Source organism: Larus michahellis, chromosome 20, assembly GCF_964199755.1.
Source record: "Larus michahellis chromosome 20, bLarMic1.1, whole genome shotgun sequence".
Lineage (NCBI taxonomy): Eukaryota > Metazoa > Chordata > Aves > Charadriiformes > Laridae > Larus > Larus michahellis.
This window is the reverse complement of record NC_133915.1, coordinates 4,190,527-4,208,939: the sequence shown is the minus strand read 5'-3', so window position 1 is coordinate 4,208,939 and position 18,413 is coordinate 4,190,527. Positions and strand designations below refer to the sequence as shown.

General features: G+C 43.9%; 1 protein-coding gene across 15 annotated transcripts in view; it reads left to right on the top strand.

Annotated features, from left to right (window-relative positions):
• LRRTM4 (leucine rich repeat transmembrane neuronal 4) overlaps positions 1-18,413 on the top strand; it is a 488,683-nt gene that overhangs the window by 300,708 nt on the left and 169,562 nt on the right. The window contains exon 12 of one of the 15 annotated variants that reach the window (XM_074563457.1): positions 18,174-18,194. The exons of the other annotated variants lie outside the window; for them this stretch is intronic. Coding sequence (XP_074419558.1) covers positions 18,174-18,179 — 6 coding nt within the window. The 3' untranslated portion in view covers positions 18,180-18,194. Of the gene's footprint in view, positions 1-18,173; positions 18,195-18,413 lie in introns of those variants that run through there. 15 annotated transcript variants of the gene reach the window in all.

Genomic DNA, 18,413 nt, shown 5'->3' with positions numbered 1-18,413 from the left:
GGAAGCAAAGCAGGAGTTTCATTCTGTTTAAAACTGTAGAGGATCAACAATATCATATCGGGTAAGATTGATTTCTGTTCAATTTCAGAACCTGAAAACTACACTTTATATTAAGTCTTTGCCTTCTGTAAATATTATGTCCTGTAAATTATATGTCCTTAAATGGACACGGAGATGTGTTCGGAGTAAGTACTCCTTTATGTTACTAAAAAGGGGCAATAACTCGCATAGATGGGATGGTTTCATAAAGCTGGATTTACCTGAATAGAGCCACGGCCATTCTCGCTAAGTGCGACCTTGACCTGGAGCCTTTGTGGGGTTCTGGCTGGTGCGGGGCTCGTTCTCCGTTTAGTTCTGTGCTTCTCTTTGCCTCCGTCCGCAGCATCTCCCCTGGTGGAGGCAGCCTATAGTCCTGCCGACCGCCTGGCGTGGCGTGATGGCGTCCTACAGCACTGGGATTCTGAGATCAGAAAGGATGGCCTTATTTCCAGTTAAACTTTAGGGGGTGGGTTTGACCTCTAAAGTCTTGAATGGCCTGAAATTTGCCTGCGAGATCACCTCTCCCACAGCTGCAATCGATGGAGGAACTCGAGCTCGAACCCTCCTGATGTAAATAGGAGGGAGCCGCTGGCAAGAGCCCATTTTCTCGGAGAGACAGTTATTGTTAGAATGTGTTCTGTTTTCATCTAAGGCAGGCAGAGTTTATGAGGAATTGGAATACGCTGCGAGATCTATTTATTTCGCTTGTGCAGAAAGAGGGGCAGGAGCGAGGCTAAATGCTTGTGTTGCTCAAATTGGTTTTGATGGTCTTAATTCTGAATAATTATTTCCTGGATATAATGGAACAGATATTTTCCTTCTAGCTGCTCTGGCTGACCCTGCTTGAGCAGGCGGTTGGTCTGGGTGATCTCAAGGCAGCTCTTCAAACCCAAACGATTTTGTGATTCTGTGATCTCACCTCTCTCCTAGATCTAGTACGTTATTTTGGGAGTCTGTTTGAATAAGTCTTGCTCATTCTGTTATCTTGGCACTTTCGGATATGTGTGTGCACACACGCGTTTGTGTTTGGCTACTGATTCATTCATGTATTTTTGCCTTTATGTTTGCTGACACGAGGCCAGTGATTTCCCCAGACTGATGGCTGCGCTAGTCCTAGCCTGGCAGAGAAACGTTAGAGCCTTGTCCAGGCTAAGGTGACGAGGAGGTTTGCTGATGAGGACCTCGATCCCTTCCCCATCCCCTTCCCCATCCCATCATGCTGGAGCCGAGATTTTGCTTTTCCGTGATGGTTGTTTACCTCCTCCATCATACTTTCCTCCTACTTTTATGTCGGGATACTGAAGAGAAGCTTCTTTTCCTGTGAAAGTGTTCTCCCCCTGGGTATGGAGAAGATGAAAATGAAATCGTGTGTCCAAGAAGTTTTGTTGTTGGCTTTAATGGAACCAATATTCCATTTGAAGTGAGTAGAGGAACAATAATAGTCCAGTAGGGAGTTCCGTGAGAGGAATTTACGTGGAAGGGAATCGATTACCTGCCTGTCCGTGCTTCAGAGAGAGCGCTTGCTCATTTCCGAGCTGGAGCCAATACCGGTTGGGTGGTTTTAGCTGTGTTTGCCTCCTTTGATGAAGAGATACAAAACTTTATTTCCCTAGTAGCCGCCCTTAAACTGGTGCTTCGGTGTTACAGCAGCTCCTCTTTGCTGAAGGTAAATCATCATTTGCATGGGGCGTCCCAGGTGTATGAAGGAGAAAATTCTTATGCCGTTAAAATGATAACCAAGTGACATCTCAGAAGGTAGAGAAGTGAGTTAACACGTTTACCAACTGAAATGCATTACGGATATTGTTCTTCACTGCTGACCGTAGATACTGGTTAGACCATCATTTTTGCACCTACCTGTATCTCTTACAGCTCGTGTTCTGTTAACTTCATTGCGTATTCTTTTTTTTGTTCTGTCATTCTGTTATCAGGCGAATATCACTGAAAGGATGAACATTTACAAAATCAGAGTACAAAACAGCACAAAAGCATCGATCTTAAGTAGAATATAGTAGAATATGTATGACAACAACAACAAAAATAGATATTTATTTTACTGAAATCATTATTTTACTGGGCATCATTTATTGGGGTGTGTGTGTGAAATTATTGCTGGTGTTACATTAGCATTTCGGGGCTCAACCTCAAATTGAATCACAGAGCATAAAAATAACCCATGCCCTGAGATTGCTTACTGACAGCAAAAATGAGAGGACTTGAGCGTACAGAGAGTGCCCAGGCATGATTTTTAAAGTTATTTGAGCAGGAATTGGGGTATCTTGCAATCAGTCCTTAAAGGAGTGTGATGCTCTGCCTCCAAGCAGCACCTGTAGCCAGGCAGGCAGTGAGACCAGAGTGTTCCTCCTCCACAGCAGGTTCGTTATTTAGCTATGGACCAGTTAGCTTTTAATTATAATTAAGACTAGCTCCTGACTCAGATTTCTCTTTAATCCTTATCGAAAACCGAACACAGTTCAAAACTTGGTCTGAAGCAATTTATTTAGATTTAACAAGAGCGTGGGGCTACACAAGAAACATTTTTTAGGACTAAGGGCTGAGTTTCTGCTTCTCCTGTCTTTGTTCCTGCTCGTTGGCCAGAATTTGTCACCCCTCTTACGGGTCTCTGCGGTGCAAGAATTGAAGGGGCCGGTGGTTGCTCTGTCCATAAAGGCCACCTTGTAGTCGAAGCCACTTCAACTCAACTAGTAGAGGACACACACTTTGTTTTCCCTTGCTTGATGTGAAGTCCTTTATACAAGGAAAAAAAAAAAAAAGTGTGAAATTTGTGTTCTGTCAGAAAGATAATGATTAACATCCTGTTTTCACAGCTCTAAAACAGAGCTCAGAGTCTAGGGGCAATGAATAACATGAATAAAATAAAGAAATAAGATGTTATCTCAACTGCTGCTCTTCGATGGCAGAAGTGACTACAGCTAACGCCTTACCTTGCAGTGACGTGCAGAGGCCAAAATCCACCAGTATTTGGGGAGAGAGACTGTAGGATTTAGGTCTCAGATATTTTAATTCTTTTAGTTGCTAATTAAAAAATAAATCTGGAGCGCACCACCAAATGGTGGCCGTACGGAGCTGTGAATGACAAGGATCCCTTGATGTCCCTTGTGGTCACGTTTCTTCTGCATTGGGGTTCTCTGTGTGCCATTTGGTAACTGGCTTAGTGTTACAGGTAGTTTGGTTCTAAGCTAGGCTTGCATTATACCAGACGCCTTTAAAAAACAAATAAAGGAAAAAAAAAACCCCAATGCAACCGTATCATTCATAGATAAGCCAGAGAAAGAAATAATGGAGTCAGTCGGGGTCAACTTTCATTCAAATCTCTCAACCCTTTATGCCTCTGAGAATCTCGCGGTGATACCCTGTGCCTCCGTGCTCTATGTTTAAAATAGAAAGAGCAGCACATAATGGTCCAAAAATGGGGACCATTGATAGTGCGAGACTCTCAGTTGATGGAGAGCATAAAAGTGCCGTGTCTTTAGAAACAGGCAAGTAGAATGGAATTAAATAAAGGAAAAGGCAAAAGGCATTTGAAAGCTTGCATGTGTAAATTCAGACTCTTTTTGGATTTAGTTACTTCTCCAAGGCTGGGGGAGGATAGCTGTTAAAAGAATATGAATTGTAGATTCCTTTAAAGAACACTTAGAATTCTTTGTCCTCTTTAAGAAACGGGAACAGAAAGGGCCCCTCTATAAATCTGATATAATGGGCAAGAGACGTTCCAGAAAATGCAGATGTACTGTTCCGTGCCTCGGGATGGCATTGGAAACACTGTAATCATTACCAGTGCTTTTCGTTTTTTCTACTTACTGTTCTGTTAGAGAAAAGACAACCCTCAGACAGGTTTTTTGAAAAAATCTGTTAAGTACCATCCTCCAGTTACATGGGCTGGTTTTTCCATATGTTCTGACTCAGCCAGGCTTTGGAAATGGGAAGGGACTCTTACAGGGGATTTATCACAGTTAATTGGGAACATCAAACGTTATGGCAAAACACTGGAAGTTTTGGGTGTTGCCCCTGAATCTTCCTTAGGTTCAATATGACTTGGGTTTCTTTCAATAGGCTCCCTCTTCTGTGTCCCCGGATGTTCAGAAAGAGGCATCTCTGTTACGGAAGTGATTTATATAATGATATTTAGTGCTGCTAGGATTGCAAAGGAATTATTTTTTCCATGGGGTCTTTAGGTACTTTTGAAACATTAAGTGTATTAACTGAGCTTTCAGAAATACCTTTTCCTCTTCATCCCCGGCGAAATTACTCTGAAGAGCAGAAAAGCAGGTTTCTCTTCCAACATACAGCTGACTTCTGGCTCATAGGAAGAAAAAGATCTGATGTTCGATGTGTTCCCTAGAAAGCTCTGCAGAACTGGTATCCCATGGTGCTGATGTACTGGAGGATCAAAGACATTATCAACGTGTATCAAAGTAGAAGGAAGTCTTGACCGTACAATATAGTTTCAGATTTTAAGCCGTCCTTAATTAATGATTGAGATAAAACATGGGTTGGGAGATCCAGTTAAGCAAGAGGAGGTAATTCAGCCGAAGCCACAGACAAAAAGGTGTTGCTGCAGCTTGAGCTCCGGTTCATGGAGGATCGTTCTCGAGCAGTTGAAAAACAGGTTGGTAAAGAAAATTTGGAATTTCGGTGAATGTTCATAATGAAGTGTGGCGATTCAGAGAATGTCTTCCAGCTCTGAGACAGCACTCAGAGATATCTAGTGGGTCAGCAATGAACTTACAAGTAAACTTAGTAAGAGAAGCTGGGGGGTGTTACCGGGGGGCTGCCCGTATATTGGGACTATCAATGCTGGACACATGTGACCTCCTGTTCTCCTTACTACAATTGCATGCAGGGGCTGGCTCCATAAGACCTAAAAAAGTTTAAGTCCATTGCAAGTTTTGCTGAGCTGACTGTACCGTCAGCTGCCATCGGTGACGGGCTCTGTGTGGTGCTGGGGGTTGGCGGTTGGGTATTCTGAATGCGAAGGGCATCTCCCGTCCCCTCCCCTACACGTCAGGAGTTCGCATTTTCAAGACAGAGTAGAGGAATTAGGCAGGTGACAAAAGAATGGCTAAAGTGTCGCTGTTGGCCATAAGAAAACCTCGCATACAGAGAATTTGAGGGTTTCAAGTAGAAGGAATGGAGAAGTTTCTGGTCTCCGAAGCAGAAAGTGATGCTCTTAGACATCAGTCCTTTTCTTATCAATGCCATGGGTTAGTTTTATTTTTAACCCTGGAAGGGAAGTGCGTAACGGCGTATGTACAGACTCCTGATATTCGGTCCTCAGGGAAAAAAGTCACCTAGACTTTTCCAGATACTAATTCTTATCCCTGGCCACATCTGCCCTTCTCTTACAAGCTCCTGTCGTTTTCTGTGTTGTCTTCGTTGAGCTGTTCAGAATCTCTTTAGCAGAAATCCCGAGATCAAAATGTATGTTTTTTGCAAGTAGTTGCACTGTTGCAGTACAAGCATGAAAATAGATCTGCTGAACAATGACTTCACACACCATTCATAAGAGAAAGCAGTTTCCACTCATCCGTCTTTCCTTGTCACTGCTTTTCGATACTAAGGCTTATTTTATTTTTCCAGAAGGTACTGTATTTATGATTTTTATGCATGCATTAAACAATACGGCCTTTTAAAAGTGAGGTGATAAATTTGTTAGCTTCCCAGTTAGTGGAGAACTGGGCATCCCGCTTGACAGAGTTCCCAGGCAGCGACCACAAAACGCAGCAGTTTGGAAAGGCTGGAGATGGAATGACATCAGACTCGCTAATTTGGAAGTCTCTCGTGGAGGTGAATATTTACTTAGGTGCTGGCTGTTTATCATTAATTTTGCAGTCGTGACTTGAAAGCATACAAGAGTTAGAGGACAATATGAGAAAAATACTCGTCAGTAAATGAGAGGGCTGGGAATGTTTGGTTTCCCTGCTTGAAAAATAGGGACTGGTGGTTTAGGAAATGGAGAAATCCCTTTCCTGAGGGGGGAGCTGCTCTGTGCTATGCATAAAAACTGCAGGCATTAAGTAAGGATGATGCAATCTGTTGATCTGTACCAAATTTCATAGAATCGTAGAATGTGTTGGGTTGGAAGGGACCTTTAAAAGCCATGTAGTCCCACCCCCTGCAGCGAGCAGGGCCATCTCTAACTAGATCAGGTTGCTCAGAGCCTGCCTGAGAAGCTCCCAAAGGAGTTCTGTGTTCCCCACAGAGGCGAGGGCAAGCGTGTCTCCTATACATGTTCTGCACAGCTGCCTTGGGGTTTGGGGGAGGAATGTCAGTGATGCGGCCACTGATGGAACAGGGACCCTTGAGGGGAATGCGGTCAACGAAGAGCAGGTTTTGGGTGTTTCTTCCAAAGAGAGTTAGGGAGGACCTTTGTTTCTCCCTCGTCTCCAGCACCAGTCTTCTCTTGGTGCTTCAGAACCAGATATTATCATTCGCTTCTTCCCTTCCATTTGGGCTAGCAGTCAGGATGGCATGTAGGAGGTCTCCAAGGAGTTAGATGTAGAACAGACTGGAGAAGGGCAGTTTTACAACAGGATCCTGAGGGTTTTTTTAAGATTTATAATTTTGTGAAAATTTCTTTCCAGAACAGGAGAATTCCTGGAGAGAAGTAATTAAGCTCTGGATATAAGCCCTTAGACGATACCTAATGCATTGGTATTATGAGATATTTTGTCAGAGGAGTAGGTTTGTGTCTCTCTGCCCCACGTTTGCATGGTACTAATCCCATCCCTTGGGGTTTTTGTTGGTTGCCTGCAGAGACCAGGAGGAAAATACCTTCTCCCCTTTCCTTGGTGTGTGGCAGCTTCTGCAGGGAGCTCCATTTCCTTCTTCTGAAGTACTTACAGTCAGCAAGGGCCACAAATTGAATTTAGGGTAAAATTTCTCAGGTGTCTGTTTGGTACACATTGTACCTGGGCTCAGGATTAAGCCAGTTGTCGTATTGAGAGTGGAGGAGGAATATTTCCTTGAGGGTCAGGTACCAGCAATATTCTACCCTCCTTTGTAGCGTGGTGCGAGGCTGGAACGTTTCATTCCTCATCGGCAAATCCCCTGCTCTCACAAGGATCCTGGATATCTTTTGCCCCTTGTACAATTTTTTTTCTCTTACTACAAAACTTAGGTTTTGTTCTAGTGTGTTGGCTGTGGCATTTGTGTGAGTGGAATGGTTGAGAGGCTTTGTCTGATACAGGTTTCTGTTGGGTGACTGGCCTCAGGGTGCGAGGGACGAGACTTTCTCACCTCCAGTCTCATGTTGCGAGTATGAGCATCCCTACTGCTAGAAATCTTTGGGATTCAGGGCTTTTTGAAGTCAGGTTTATCAATACTATAATGAGTCAAAAAAAACCAACCCAGGAATGAACCTACACCTACATACCATTGGGCTTCCAGAACTGGAAACTTTTCTGTTACTTGTGTGCGCAGACGTAGCTCCGGTGGTTTTAGAACAAGAACCCCTCGTTCCGGTCATGGTCCTACCCACCGCTCTGGAGTCAGGGCAGCAATGACAGGTCCGGGGATGCCGAGGGCACATGGTCCTCGGTGTTGGGACTGCTCCAAACCTTAACCAAATACCAGTCCCGGCATTCCTTTGCATAGAGTGGAAAAATAAAACCAGAGAGTGCATAAGGTAAAGCCGCCGTTTTCTGTAGCCCTGTTACTGCCACATACGCAATGTCTTGTGAAAGAAAAGTGATCCCAACTGTTCTGTTTAATTTGTTCTGTTTCATAACTGCGTTCATGTTCCCCATTTCAATAAAAGCCGTTTGCTGGCGGTGCAGAAAAGTGAGGGGAGGAGGGAAGAGAAGAGAGAGAGCAAGCAAAGTGGCTCCATAGAGTTAGAATTAGCATAATCAGGCAAAGCATAATAAAATGCTTTGCAGTGACGGCTCTTTTGCATAATGCCGTCTCAGTGAGGTGTTGAGAGGACGGGCTGCGGGGAAGGGAAGGAGAGGACCCACTGAAGAGGGGGAGTTTGCCATGGGAACTAGGTCTGTTGGCATTCTGATCTCAGCCCTGTTTTCAGGCGTGTAACGTGGCAGAGAACAACAGCATCGAGATGAAGCTTGACGTGAAACGTCTTGCTCTTGGATGAAGTGGTGGGTTTGTTTTTAACAGCTTGTGTGTATACGTGAGAAGGAAAGAAAAAGCTGTTTTGAGGGACAGTAGCCTTCACAATAATTAAAGTGATTAGGTCTCATAGACCAAACTGGATACAGAACCACGGAATCTCATGGCCTGAAAAGTTCAGAACTTTTAGGTGAAAGAGAAATTGGTGCAACTCTGTAATACTGTTTTCTTTAGAGAACAGACTAACAAGAGAGAGTTCCGGTGCTCGCCGCTTCCAAGGCTGCATTTTCAGCAGGTCTTTGCTTCCCTTCTGCACGCATCCATGCCCCAGCTGGCATTAATACTCATTTGGCTTCTTGGAGTCAGTACGTTATGTATGCTGTTAGTCCCTGAGGAAATCCCATTCACATAGCAAAGCTTCTGGTTAGCCTTTGCCAGCTTGCCTGGGGCCCCCATCCCTAAAGGGGCTCCAGGAAAGCTGGGGAGGGACTCTGGAGCAGGGAGGGGACTGGTAGAATGAAGGGTGATGGTTTTAAACTGAAAGAGGGAAGATTTAGATGAGATATGGGGAAGGAATTTTTCATTATGAGGGCGGTGAGCCCCTGGCCCAGGTTGCCCAGAGAAGCTGTGGCTGCCCCATCCCTGGAGGGGTTCAAGGCCAGGTTGGCCGGGGCTTGGAGCAAGCTGGGCTGGTGGGAGGTGTCCCTGCCCGGGGCAGGGGGTGGCACTGGGTGGCCTTCAAGGTCCCTTCCAACCTAAACCATTCTGTGATTCTACGATCTTGACAGTGATTTGGGTATTGGCATTCAGTATTTTGCCTCTCACATGACCAAAGAGTATTTAATCAATCCATGATTTAATCAGGAGCTTCATTTACCGATATACTTTAACCAGATTGGTGATTAACAGCAGCTATTAACCCTCTTGCAAAACCATCGGCCTGATGTGGTGGGGGTGCAGATGTCTGAATAAGCCGATTCAAATCGAACGCTTTTCCCACAGAAACCTCAGTGTCACCCACCATTTACCTGGCGCGTCCTGCACAGCGCTCCGGCTCCCGGGCGCAGCTACGGAAAGCCTGTCTTTTGTCTCCTGACAGTGTTGCTGTGCCTAGTTTTTGGGAACATCATCTGAATTAGAAAATTTTAGTGAAAGTGCAAAAGAGGGTTGAGAAAAACTAAACAAGCAATTTGGTTTCGTAAGGAAAAAAAAAATTGTCGCAGGCAAAGCTTTCAGTTTCAAAATACTGTATTTAACTTATACACCGCTTGCCAGGCAGTCAAAACAGCAGAAAAAAAATCCCATTTTTTAATCTGCACTTAATAATAAAATATTTTCCACATGAAAGGATGTTTATTATTTTACATGAATGTTTTGATTAAAAAAAAATGAGCTCAGCATCTACAGCTTAAAGATTTTTTTACTTCATGAAATTCTGCAGTTGCTATTCCAATATTGGAACAGAGAATAATTATGAAAAATCAAATCCCATCAAGAAAAAAATAACTCCTCAGAAAATTCTACTTAGAATTGGGAAACTTAGGCTCAATTTTGTATCTAGACCTGTTTTACCTCGTAACCACATGTACACCACAATACCCACTCCTTTGTGGGATGAGGGGTTAGATTTTTTTGCTGGTTAATGGTGTTTGGGGCTGTTAAAGACAGTTTTTAAAAATGGGGCCATTATCTTCATACCTTCTTCTAAGGACTATTTCTAAAGATGTTACAGGGAAAAACACACCAGTTGATATAAAGAGCCCCTAGGGAATAATGGCATTTAGAGCACAAGGAGCGGCTGAGGGAGCTGGGGGTGTTCAGCCTGGAGAAGAGGAGGCTGAGGGGAGACCTTCTCGCTCTCCACAGCTCCCTGAAAGGAGGGGGTAGCCGGGGGGGGTCGGTCTCTTCTCCCAAGGAACAGGCCATGGGACAAGAGGAAACCAGTTGCACCAGGGGAGGTTTAGGATGGATATTGAGGAAAATTTCTTCACGGAAAGGGTTGTCAAGCATTGGAAGAGGCTGCCCAGGGCAGTGGTGGAGTCGCCATCCCTGGAGGGATTTAAAAGCCAGGCAGACGTGGTGCTGGGGGACACGGGGCAGTGATGGACTTGGCAGTGTTGGGTTGGACTTGATGATCTTAAAGGTCTTTTCCAATCTAGACCATTCTATGATTCCGTAATTGGCATAAAATTAACAGGTAAATTTTGCACTTACCAAACTTGTGAGCGTGACAGGCGTCAAACAAATTCAGTGCATTATTTTTTTTTCTTCTCTGGGAGTGTCCCATTCTGATCATCCTCACGTGACCAAAAAAACTTATTAAACTCTGTTGGAATGTCTCTTAAGTAAGCTGAGGCGGGGTCAAATGTTCTGCTGAAAGATCCGTAAGCGAGTGGTGGTGTGCGGATGGAGCCCAGCTCTGTCGTTACTACCAGGTGGCCCATCGCCAGAGCGTGTTCATCGGTTAATTCACACCGCTGGAGGTGATTAACAGTGCCGCGGTTTGTGACGCTTGCATCAAATCTATTCCATGCACGTTACCATAATTAGGTCAGATACAATGCACAGGCAGAACACAGCTGTTTTACAAATTAATCATGGTTGAAAAGAGTCTTTCTTGTGAAAGACGTTGCATACTGCATTTTTTAATAACGGAGATTTTAATATATATGATGTCAGGTTCTCAACTGTTCTTTTTGGGGCAGTGTCCCACTGGTGGGGTCAGCAGCAGCGCAGCCAGTCACATCTCCTCTTCCCATCCCATGCGGCCCCTCGGGATCCAGCTCAGTCGCGACAAATCCAGGTTGAGGAAAGCAGGAGTCGGACGCGGTGCGGGGGCGTGTGTCGTGCATTTACTGAGTTTTTCAGCTGATACTGACTTAGACAGAAATATGTCACCGCATCCAAATGTCATGGATAGATTTTGTTCCGAGGGGCATGTAACTGGAATTATTGGCACTGAGATTGGTGAAGACAAATGTAGATGGGCTATCCAGGAAATCTTTAATGGTAATGGGTTACACTTAAAAAAACCCAATTGTTTTTAGAGGTTAAGCGCCACTAAATGTCAATGGAAGTTATGCTCCTAGCCCACGTAAATGCTTGATTTTTTAACCCAAAGTAAACGTAAATTGCCTATGCCATGTTCCTTTGTCAAAGCTTGTTTGTTCACTGTGCAGATCTAGTATTTAATTATAATTTTACCAGTTGGAACAACCCTTGGATCTTAGGAGAGAGACGTGTTCAAGGGAACTTCATTGCTCGTTGTCAACAAGTGTGTTTAAGTCGGCACATTCGTTCCAGATTGGAAATGTTGCTCAATAGAAGCACAGTGCTTTACTCTTACATAAGTTACCCATTAATTTACTGTAGGGAGTATTTTGACTTGCATCTTTTACAAACACTGATGTAAGAACATGGTGTTTTAGATGAATGTTTTAAGTTACAGTGAACATAGCACTGCTAAGTGAAATGAATGGGAAATGCTGAAGCAGCGCTGAAATGTTTCGAATCTGGAGGCTTTGACTGCGCAACGCACGTGTTACAGCCAGCCCGAGCTCTGTGTGCGAGCACGGTGGGTATAGGCCCTCGTAGGAACTGAAGATCAGTATGGTTCATCCCAAAATTCAAAGTTTATGTGTTTAACTGTATTCTGTAACACCACCACCCCACCCCCCGGAGGTAGTTGAAATGGCCAGAACTCAGAAGCACACAGTCCTGAATCTGAAGCTGCCACTGTTTGCTTTCGTGTTCGGAGCGTTTGGAGGACTCTCCATTGATATTCTCAGCATTGTCTCTGTGTCTGTAAAGGTTAGACCCAGAGGAAAGTATGTGATGAGGTGGAATAAGAGTTTGGGTTTTTTTGAGGCAGCATTAACCTTTTGTATAGGCCTCACTTGTAAAGAGTAGATAAAATGTGGGCACAGATTCATTGCAATTTCATTGCGTGGTTTGAACATGCAGATTCCAGCCTGAGCAAAAAAAAAAAAAAAGGCTGCAATTTTCCTTGAAAGTGATATTGCCACCATGACTTTTGAATTAAATTGGTTAAGCAGAAATGAGATGAGTTTCAGTGCGTAGCAGGTGTAAACTTGATTTATATTATTCTCATAATGAATTTAAAAGCTCTGTTATAAACACTCTGGTTCCACAGATGTTAGAGTTGAAAGCTTAGATTTATCAACCTCAAGCTAATTAAAAGCAAATTAATACAATTGACTTTTTATATGGAAAAAGAAAAGAGAATTGAAATAAAAGATAGGGTTGACATCAGCAGAACAGGGTGGCTTAAATAGTGTCAGGCCATTTCCAGAAGCGAAACGGATCCCAAACTGGTCCGTGGTAGCAAAACCTCCGCTGGCATCGCATTGGGGTCTCAGCTGGTGACTCGGGTAGTCAAACAGATCATTTTTATTAGAGTCTCTTCATGACTTCCACTGGTGAATCGGATCAGGTTAATAAATTCCAAGATCTAGCCCTAAGCTGTCTACAGTGCCAGTATCCCAGCAGGGTGAAGGCTGGCATTGCGCTGGTCAGCACTCTAGGAAAAAAGCAGGAAATGCCAAAAAGTACAGTTACGGCAAAACCGGGCAGATTTGACTGGAATTAAGTCTGTTCTGTGCTCAACTGCAGAGGAAAGACGAAAAAAAAAAAAGAAAAATCTCTCGTCTTCCCAGTTTGAAATATAATGTAATGCATGTATGAAAATGTAATTTATAGAGACATAAATTTCAAAATGCTTGGAGGTAGATGTTATCTAATTTGCATTGATGGGACTACAGCAAGACATTCTTGTCCAAATTGGAATATTGCTGTTTGGTCGTTACTCGAATCTGGGGTAATCTAAGTAGTGTTGTATAAAATGATACAGCAAAAAAGATTGTTTCCCAAGCTATGTTTGGGTTAGTATTTTTCAATGTCAGCTATTACATTTTCTTAAGGGCAAATAAGTTGCTTTTATTTGGAAGGAAAATATTTTTTAGAAATAATGTTTTTATCCATTCTCAGATGCTCCTGATGAGCCCGTGATTTCCCATTTGATCACAATGGTACTCATTTCTGAAAAATACACAGAAAATTGTTGGGTTGGACCAGTTCCCTGATCCAGTTCACCATGCAGCTGCACCGTCATCTGTGCCAGCGCCTCGAGAGGGACAAGGGAGAGGTGGGACGAGTGTCCGGGGGTCCGGGAGAAGCCACTGACGCCAGCCCCGCTCTGGTCTCAGCCTCCTACGGGAGGTCTGGCCTTTCTCCCTGATCCGTTCCCTTACCCCAGCTTTTGAAAAATAATAGTACCGTGCTGCAGCATCCCTGGTTTGCTTGCTGTAGTTTTCAAGTGCCGTATATTCATGAGGTATGCCTGGCTGGGAAATACCGGCTTCCAGGTGCAGGATTGCGTGTCTGAAGACAGTTCTTGGTACTCTTGTTGCATCAAGTTCATGCCGGGCGTTGAGAGATAGAGCTCAGAAGTTCGTAATTCAGCCGCTGTTCGAGCCAACCACACCAGGCTGAAAAACCTTCGAGTAAGTTCTCTTCTAGGATTTCTGCTGTTGCCTGCTTTTCACCCCAAACAGAAATATCTTCACAGTTTATTTTCATCTTCTTGGCTTCAATTCCCACTGGACTAACATAGCCTTTGGCAAAACAGTATTTTTTAAAGAGACCCCATATAACCATTTTGGACTTTGAAGGGAGGGAGAGGGAACCAAACCCAACTCCGTTTTAAGTTTGCCTCTTTAAAGTGTAAGGACATTGACGGTATTTCTTGTGATGGAATCTTTGTTATAGAATTCGCTAACAGTGGGAGCCAGAGGTTTTTCTCAGGCAAAATAGCCGATGAGGTTCATGGCAATGGTTGCCTTCGTAGGACAGAACGCACTGGGCCAATTATTTGCATTTAGGAGTTATGTGCAAAATTACAGTAACGGTATTCTTATGCGAGCTGGCTTTTTAAGGTGTGGATGTAGATAGGTCGTGCTTACCACCCTTCTTTCTGTTGGGAGACACGGAAGTGCTTAGGCTGCATGTACAGGGACTTGCACTTAGGACGGATTTCCTTGCGGTTGGTCTGTGGTTGAGTGAGCTCTAGGTAACAAGAACTCGAAATCTGAAGGGTCTTTCTACTTTTTTTGGTGCCGCCCAGTGAAAATCTGAGCTATCAAGGAATTGATTGCAATAGTGCTAATTTTTCAGAGGCTGCTGAAGAAGCAGAGGACATCATTCCCCGTGAATGATCGTAGAATCAAAGTGCATAAATATTTTTTGCTTCTTAAAAATCCTTTGTCAAAGAGACACTTTTTTTTCCCCCGTTAAATTCTTTAAATAAACTGTATCCTTTTGCTCAGTTCACTTCTTGGATGCATTCTGACCAAGGTTTAGTCTGGTTTAAAAGAGAGATAGACTCCCCCTTATGCTTGGGGTCAAATCATCTGATTACAGAACTCCATTCTTTCTGCTCCGTTGATCCAGTTTATTTTCATTTCTGTCTGTGCTGAATGGCCTGAATCCATTAGTCACTTCAGGGAAGGCTGTAAATGTTCTGTTATCATCTGCGTGGAACTGCCGGGTTGGATATTGTACACAAAAATCAGAAGGCGAGGAATAGAAAATGTCTGTAGGTAAAGATCAGCCATTGCTTCTGAAAAAAAATGGAAGCTATTCTGTGTGACTTGAGTTCAGAGGTGTATTTGGAATTACCTAATTTGATCGTTTCCAGTTCAGCACACAAATTCATTCCTATTCAACAATAAATAAAATATGAGGTTTTGCTGTACCTTCATCTATCACTTAGCCTTACTGCACATGAAAAGATCCTGCTTTCGGCCAGCATAATATTTAACAAATACCACGTGTTAATGATGATAAATCATTTATAAAATAACATAGAAAGGGTATAAAGTCCAGATAGGCTATATAAAGGTTTTGCGGGACCTAATTTGCATTAAAAATTACAACACGCTAGATCTTACATCAAAATGTACATCAGTTCGGCATCTGGCATACAGTTTGTGATGCTCTGAATAAGGGCGAGTCTTTGCTCATCAAGGAGGGCAGTTAAAGCATTGTGTAGAACTTGAGTTTCGCTTAAAAGCCCAAAGAATAATGGAACCTTTTGAGAAGCTGACAAGAAGCATTTAAAACAAAAAGCTTTTTGGTGTATTTTTTTCATGTTATGTTACATAAAGTCATTCTTTGGAACTCATGACTATGAGATGGCTTTGAAATCAAGAGAGCAACAAGGTGTAAAAATAATGTATTTTCAAAAGACAGGTATGTGATTAATGAGGGTATTCAGGATTAAAATTATGCAAAGGAGTCATGATTTTTGGTAGGGATGCCAAGTCTAATGTTCAAGGACATAAACGAAATAACAAGGGCTGAAGTCTGGAAGGTCATGGAGTATGATAAAAGAATAATAGCCAGGAAACTTTAACAGGTACCAGTTGGCAACCAACTTCACGATAGGCCACACGTCTTTTGTGCTAAATGCAGTTTGTCAGCCGTGGTTTGGCGAAGTACAGCCTTGGCCTAAGTTTCAGTTCTGTTTTCCACCTGATCTCTTCTTGCCTCCGTTCCCTTTCCTGGTGGTGTGGTTTGAGGCTGAATTGATGATGTGGAGATAAATGGGCTGGTAACAAAGCATTTTTGATTATGGGTGGATTTAACGTCAACGAGCGACGCAACACCCTTTTTCAGTGGAAGCGATGGTGCAATCAAGAATGGCTTGGGTTGGAAGGGACCTTAAAGACCGTCTAGTTCCGACCCCCCTGCCCTGGGCAGGGACACCTCCCACCAGCCCAGGTTGCTCCAAGCCCTGTCCAGCCTGGCCTTGAACCCCTTCAGGGATGGGGTAGCCCCAAAATAATAATAATAGTAGTAATAATAATTTTTTAAAATGTTATAAAAAATTAAGTGCTCTAAGTGACCTAGGACAGACTGTCCGAAAGGGAGCTCTCAAAAGCGTCGTGTCCCAGAACACAGTGGTGTTTCTGAGCGTCCCCCCTCTCCGAGAGGCAGAAGCTCTGCCCGTGTTCTCCTCGAAGGGACTCCAGTTCTTCCTGACCTGGTGTCGGCCTCTTGGAGCAGAGTTTCTTTGAGTCTGTTTGGAGCAGGAAGAAAGTGCTTTGCTTGATTAACTCTTCAGCTCCCTGCTCCTCTGTGAGCTGGGTAAGTAGGTTTTTTTCCCAGTGTAAACAGAAGTAAACGCTGCGGTGCAATGGCTGTAAATTTAATTCTAAACTGCTCCCAGATGAAGACAAAAAGTAAGTGTAAAAGAATGCTCATGTAAATGCATGAGCTCCAAACAGCAAGGTCACCAGAATGAGCCACTCAAATAATCATCTTAACCATGACATGGGTTTTGCTTAGTTCTCATCTTCCCCACAAACACTTGTGGCCGCTTTCTCCGGATCTGGTAATTGCCAGCCAAACTGCACCCACCTTCTATCAATCTTTGCCCAACGCTGACTCTGCTCGTGGATGAGGATGGCCTGAAATACTTCCCATCCCTTCTGAAGCCGCCGTGGCATTAAACTTTCTAGAACAAATTGTGCCAAAGGGTAAGTGGGCAAGCCAGATACTGGAGAAAAAAAAAAAAAAAAAAAGCATCTGGCTGGGACTGAGCACAATCTTCCTCTTCTCTGCCAGTAAATCAAAGAGCTTCTGACAATAATTGTGCAGTATTGTGTGTGGAATAAAATAAGTACGTTTTTGCAGTTTTAGTTGTTTATGACAATGCTGTTGTAAAGAAAAAGGCTTAATTTGGATAGCCCAGTAGAGGAAAAAATGCTGCTGAAGTGACCACATTGTCTTTACTTTGGGCTGCGGAACAAGGCTGAGTAGTAGCGTGATGGTACTTGTATGAGAATAGCATCCAGCCGAAAGCGTGCGAATGGGATTCAGGGCGTAGAAGACGGATCCTCTTCCACAGAACTTAAAACCAGCAGGAGCCATACACAAAAGTCTGTTATGCCCATTTTATAGGTTAAGAAGTGAGGAACATAAATAAAGAGAGTCATACTCATGGAGTGAAGAGTAAAACTATCTCTGTCCTTCAGGGCCCTAGCACTCTTCAGTGGGTGTTTCGGGTAATGTCTCAAACATTTTGGGTAGCCGCTGCTGTGGCTCTGCCCCCTGCCTGCTGGTGTATCCAGGACTCTCTTAAACTGGGCAGAAAGCCTCAGACTGAAGCGGGTGAGTGGTGGAAATAATGAGGAGCTGGTTTTGCTGTTCTCTTCCTCCACTGAACCGTCCAGTCCTGGGTGCAGCCAGAAAGCAGGTACTGCGCAGGATAGACTTACAGATCCTGGAATTCCTGTTATCCTATTTATTGCTATTTTTCAAACATAACATGAGGTTCTCGCTAAAATTTTAATCAGAGTATTATCTCAGAGAAAATCACAGGGTTTGATGTTGAATCACCATTGCAGACAGACCAAGCCGTTTTGAACAGAGGCCAGTATTTAAACTGGGTTTTGGCATTTACCTTTAATTTAATATGAGTGGACAGGAGGCGTAGAGTGACAGAAACTTTACAGCCAGGACAAACGCCTAAGCACTGCCTTGTTTTGTGTTGTTTGAAGGTTTCAGGTGCGATGCTGTCTGTATGCTTTCGGTCCTTGGCCGGGAGGCTGGACTGCCGGTCCCGGGAGCAGTAGCCAGTCCTGCCCTGCAGCCCAGGGAGCTGCCAGCCCTGGGAGCGGAGCTGGTGGGTGCTGCCAGCCTCCGTGGTGAGAGTCCCAATTAGTACTTACCTGAGGTGGCTACCTAGTTAGTAAGAAAGGGCAAGCTAACCCTTCTCCCATTTCCTTCGCAAACTGACGTGACATCAGACACTGGGAAGACAACAGTCTTCAGTTCCATTTCCATTCTCTCTCCAGCTCCCAAGCGGTGACGTACAGGCTCTCTTCATTCCCAGCGCCAGCACTTTCCCGTTGTCTTCTCCCTCCCCCTGGGTTTTTCCTTCTGCAACTCAGTCCTACAACACGCTGCCGAGTAGCTTGGCTTCCCTCTCTTCTTTATTTCACGTTGACTGCTCGCTTCTGCAGGAATAGGTGAAGTCCGATTTGGATTGCTAGACGTAGCGTGACACTCTTCGCCGAGACCTGTGTCAGTTGGATCTATTATTTAATTTCTGCAGGGTAAGTGGTGCATGCCAACCTTGCAGCAGGCGGGTTTTTTTAATTTTTTTTGAAGTTCTGCTGTGAACCGGTGAAAAAACTGGCATTACAATTCCACTGAATCCTAAGGGCTGCCAAAACTGTGTCACACAATGCCTCTGTGCTCTA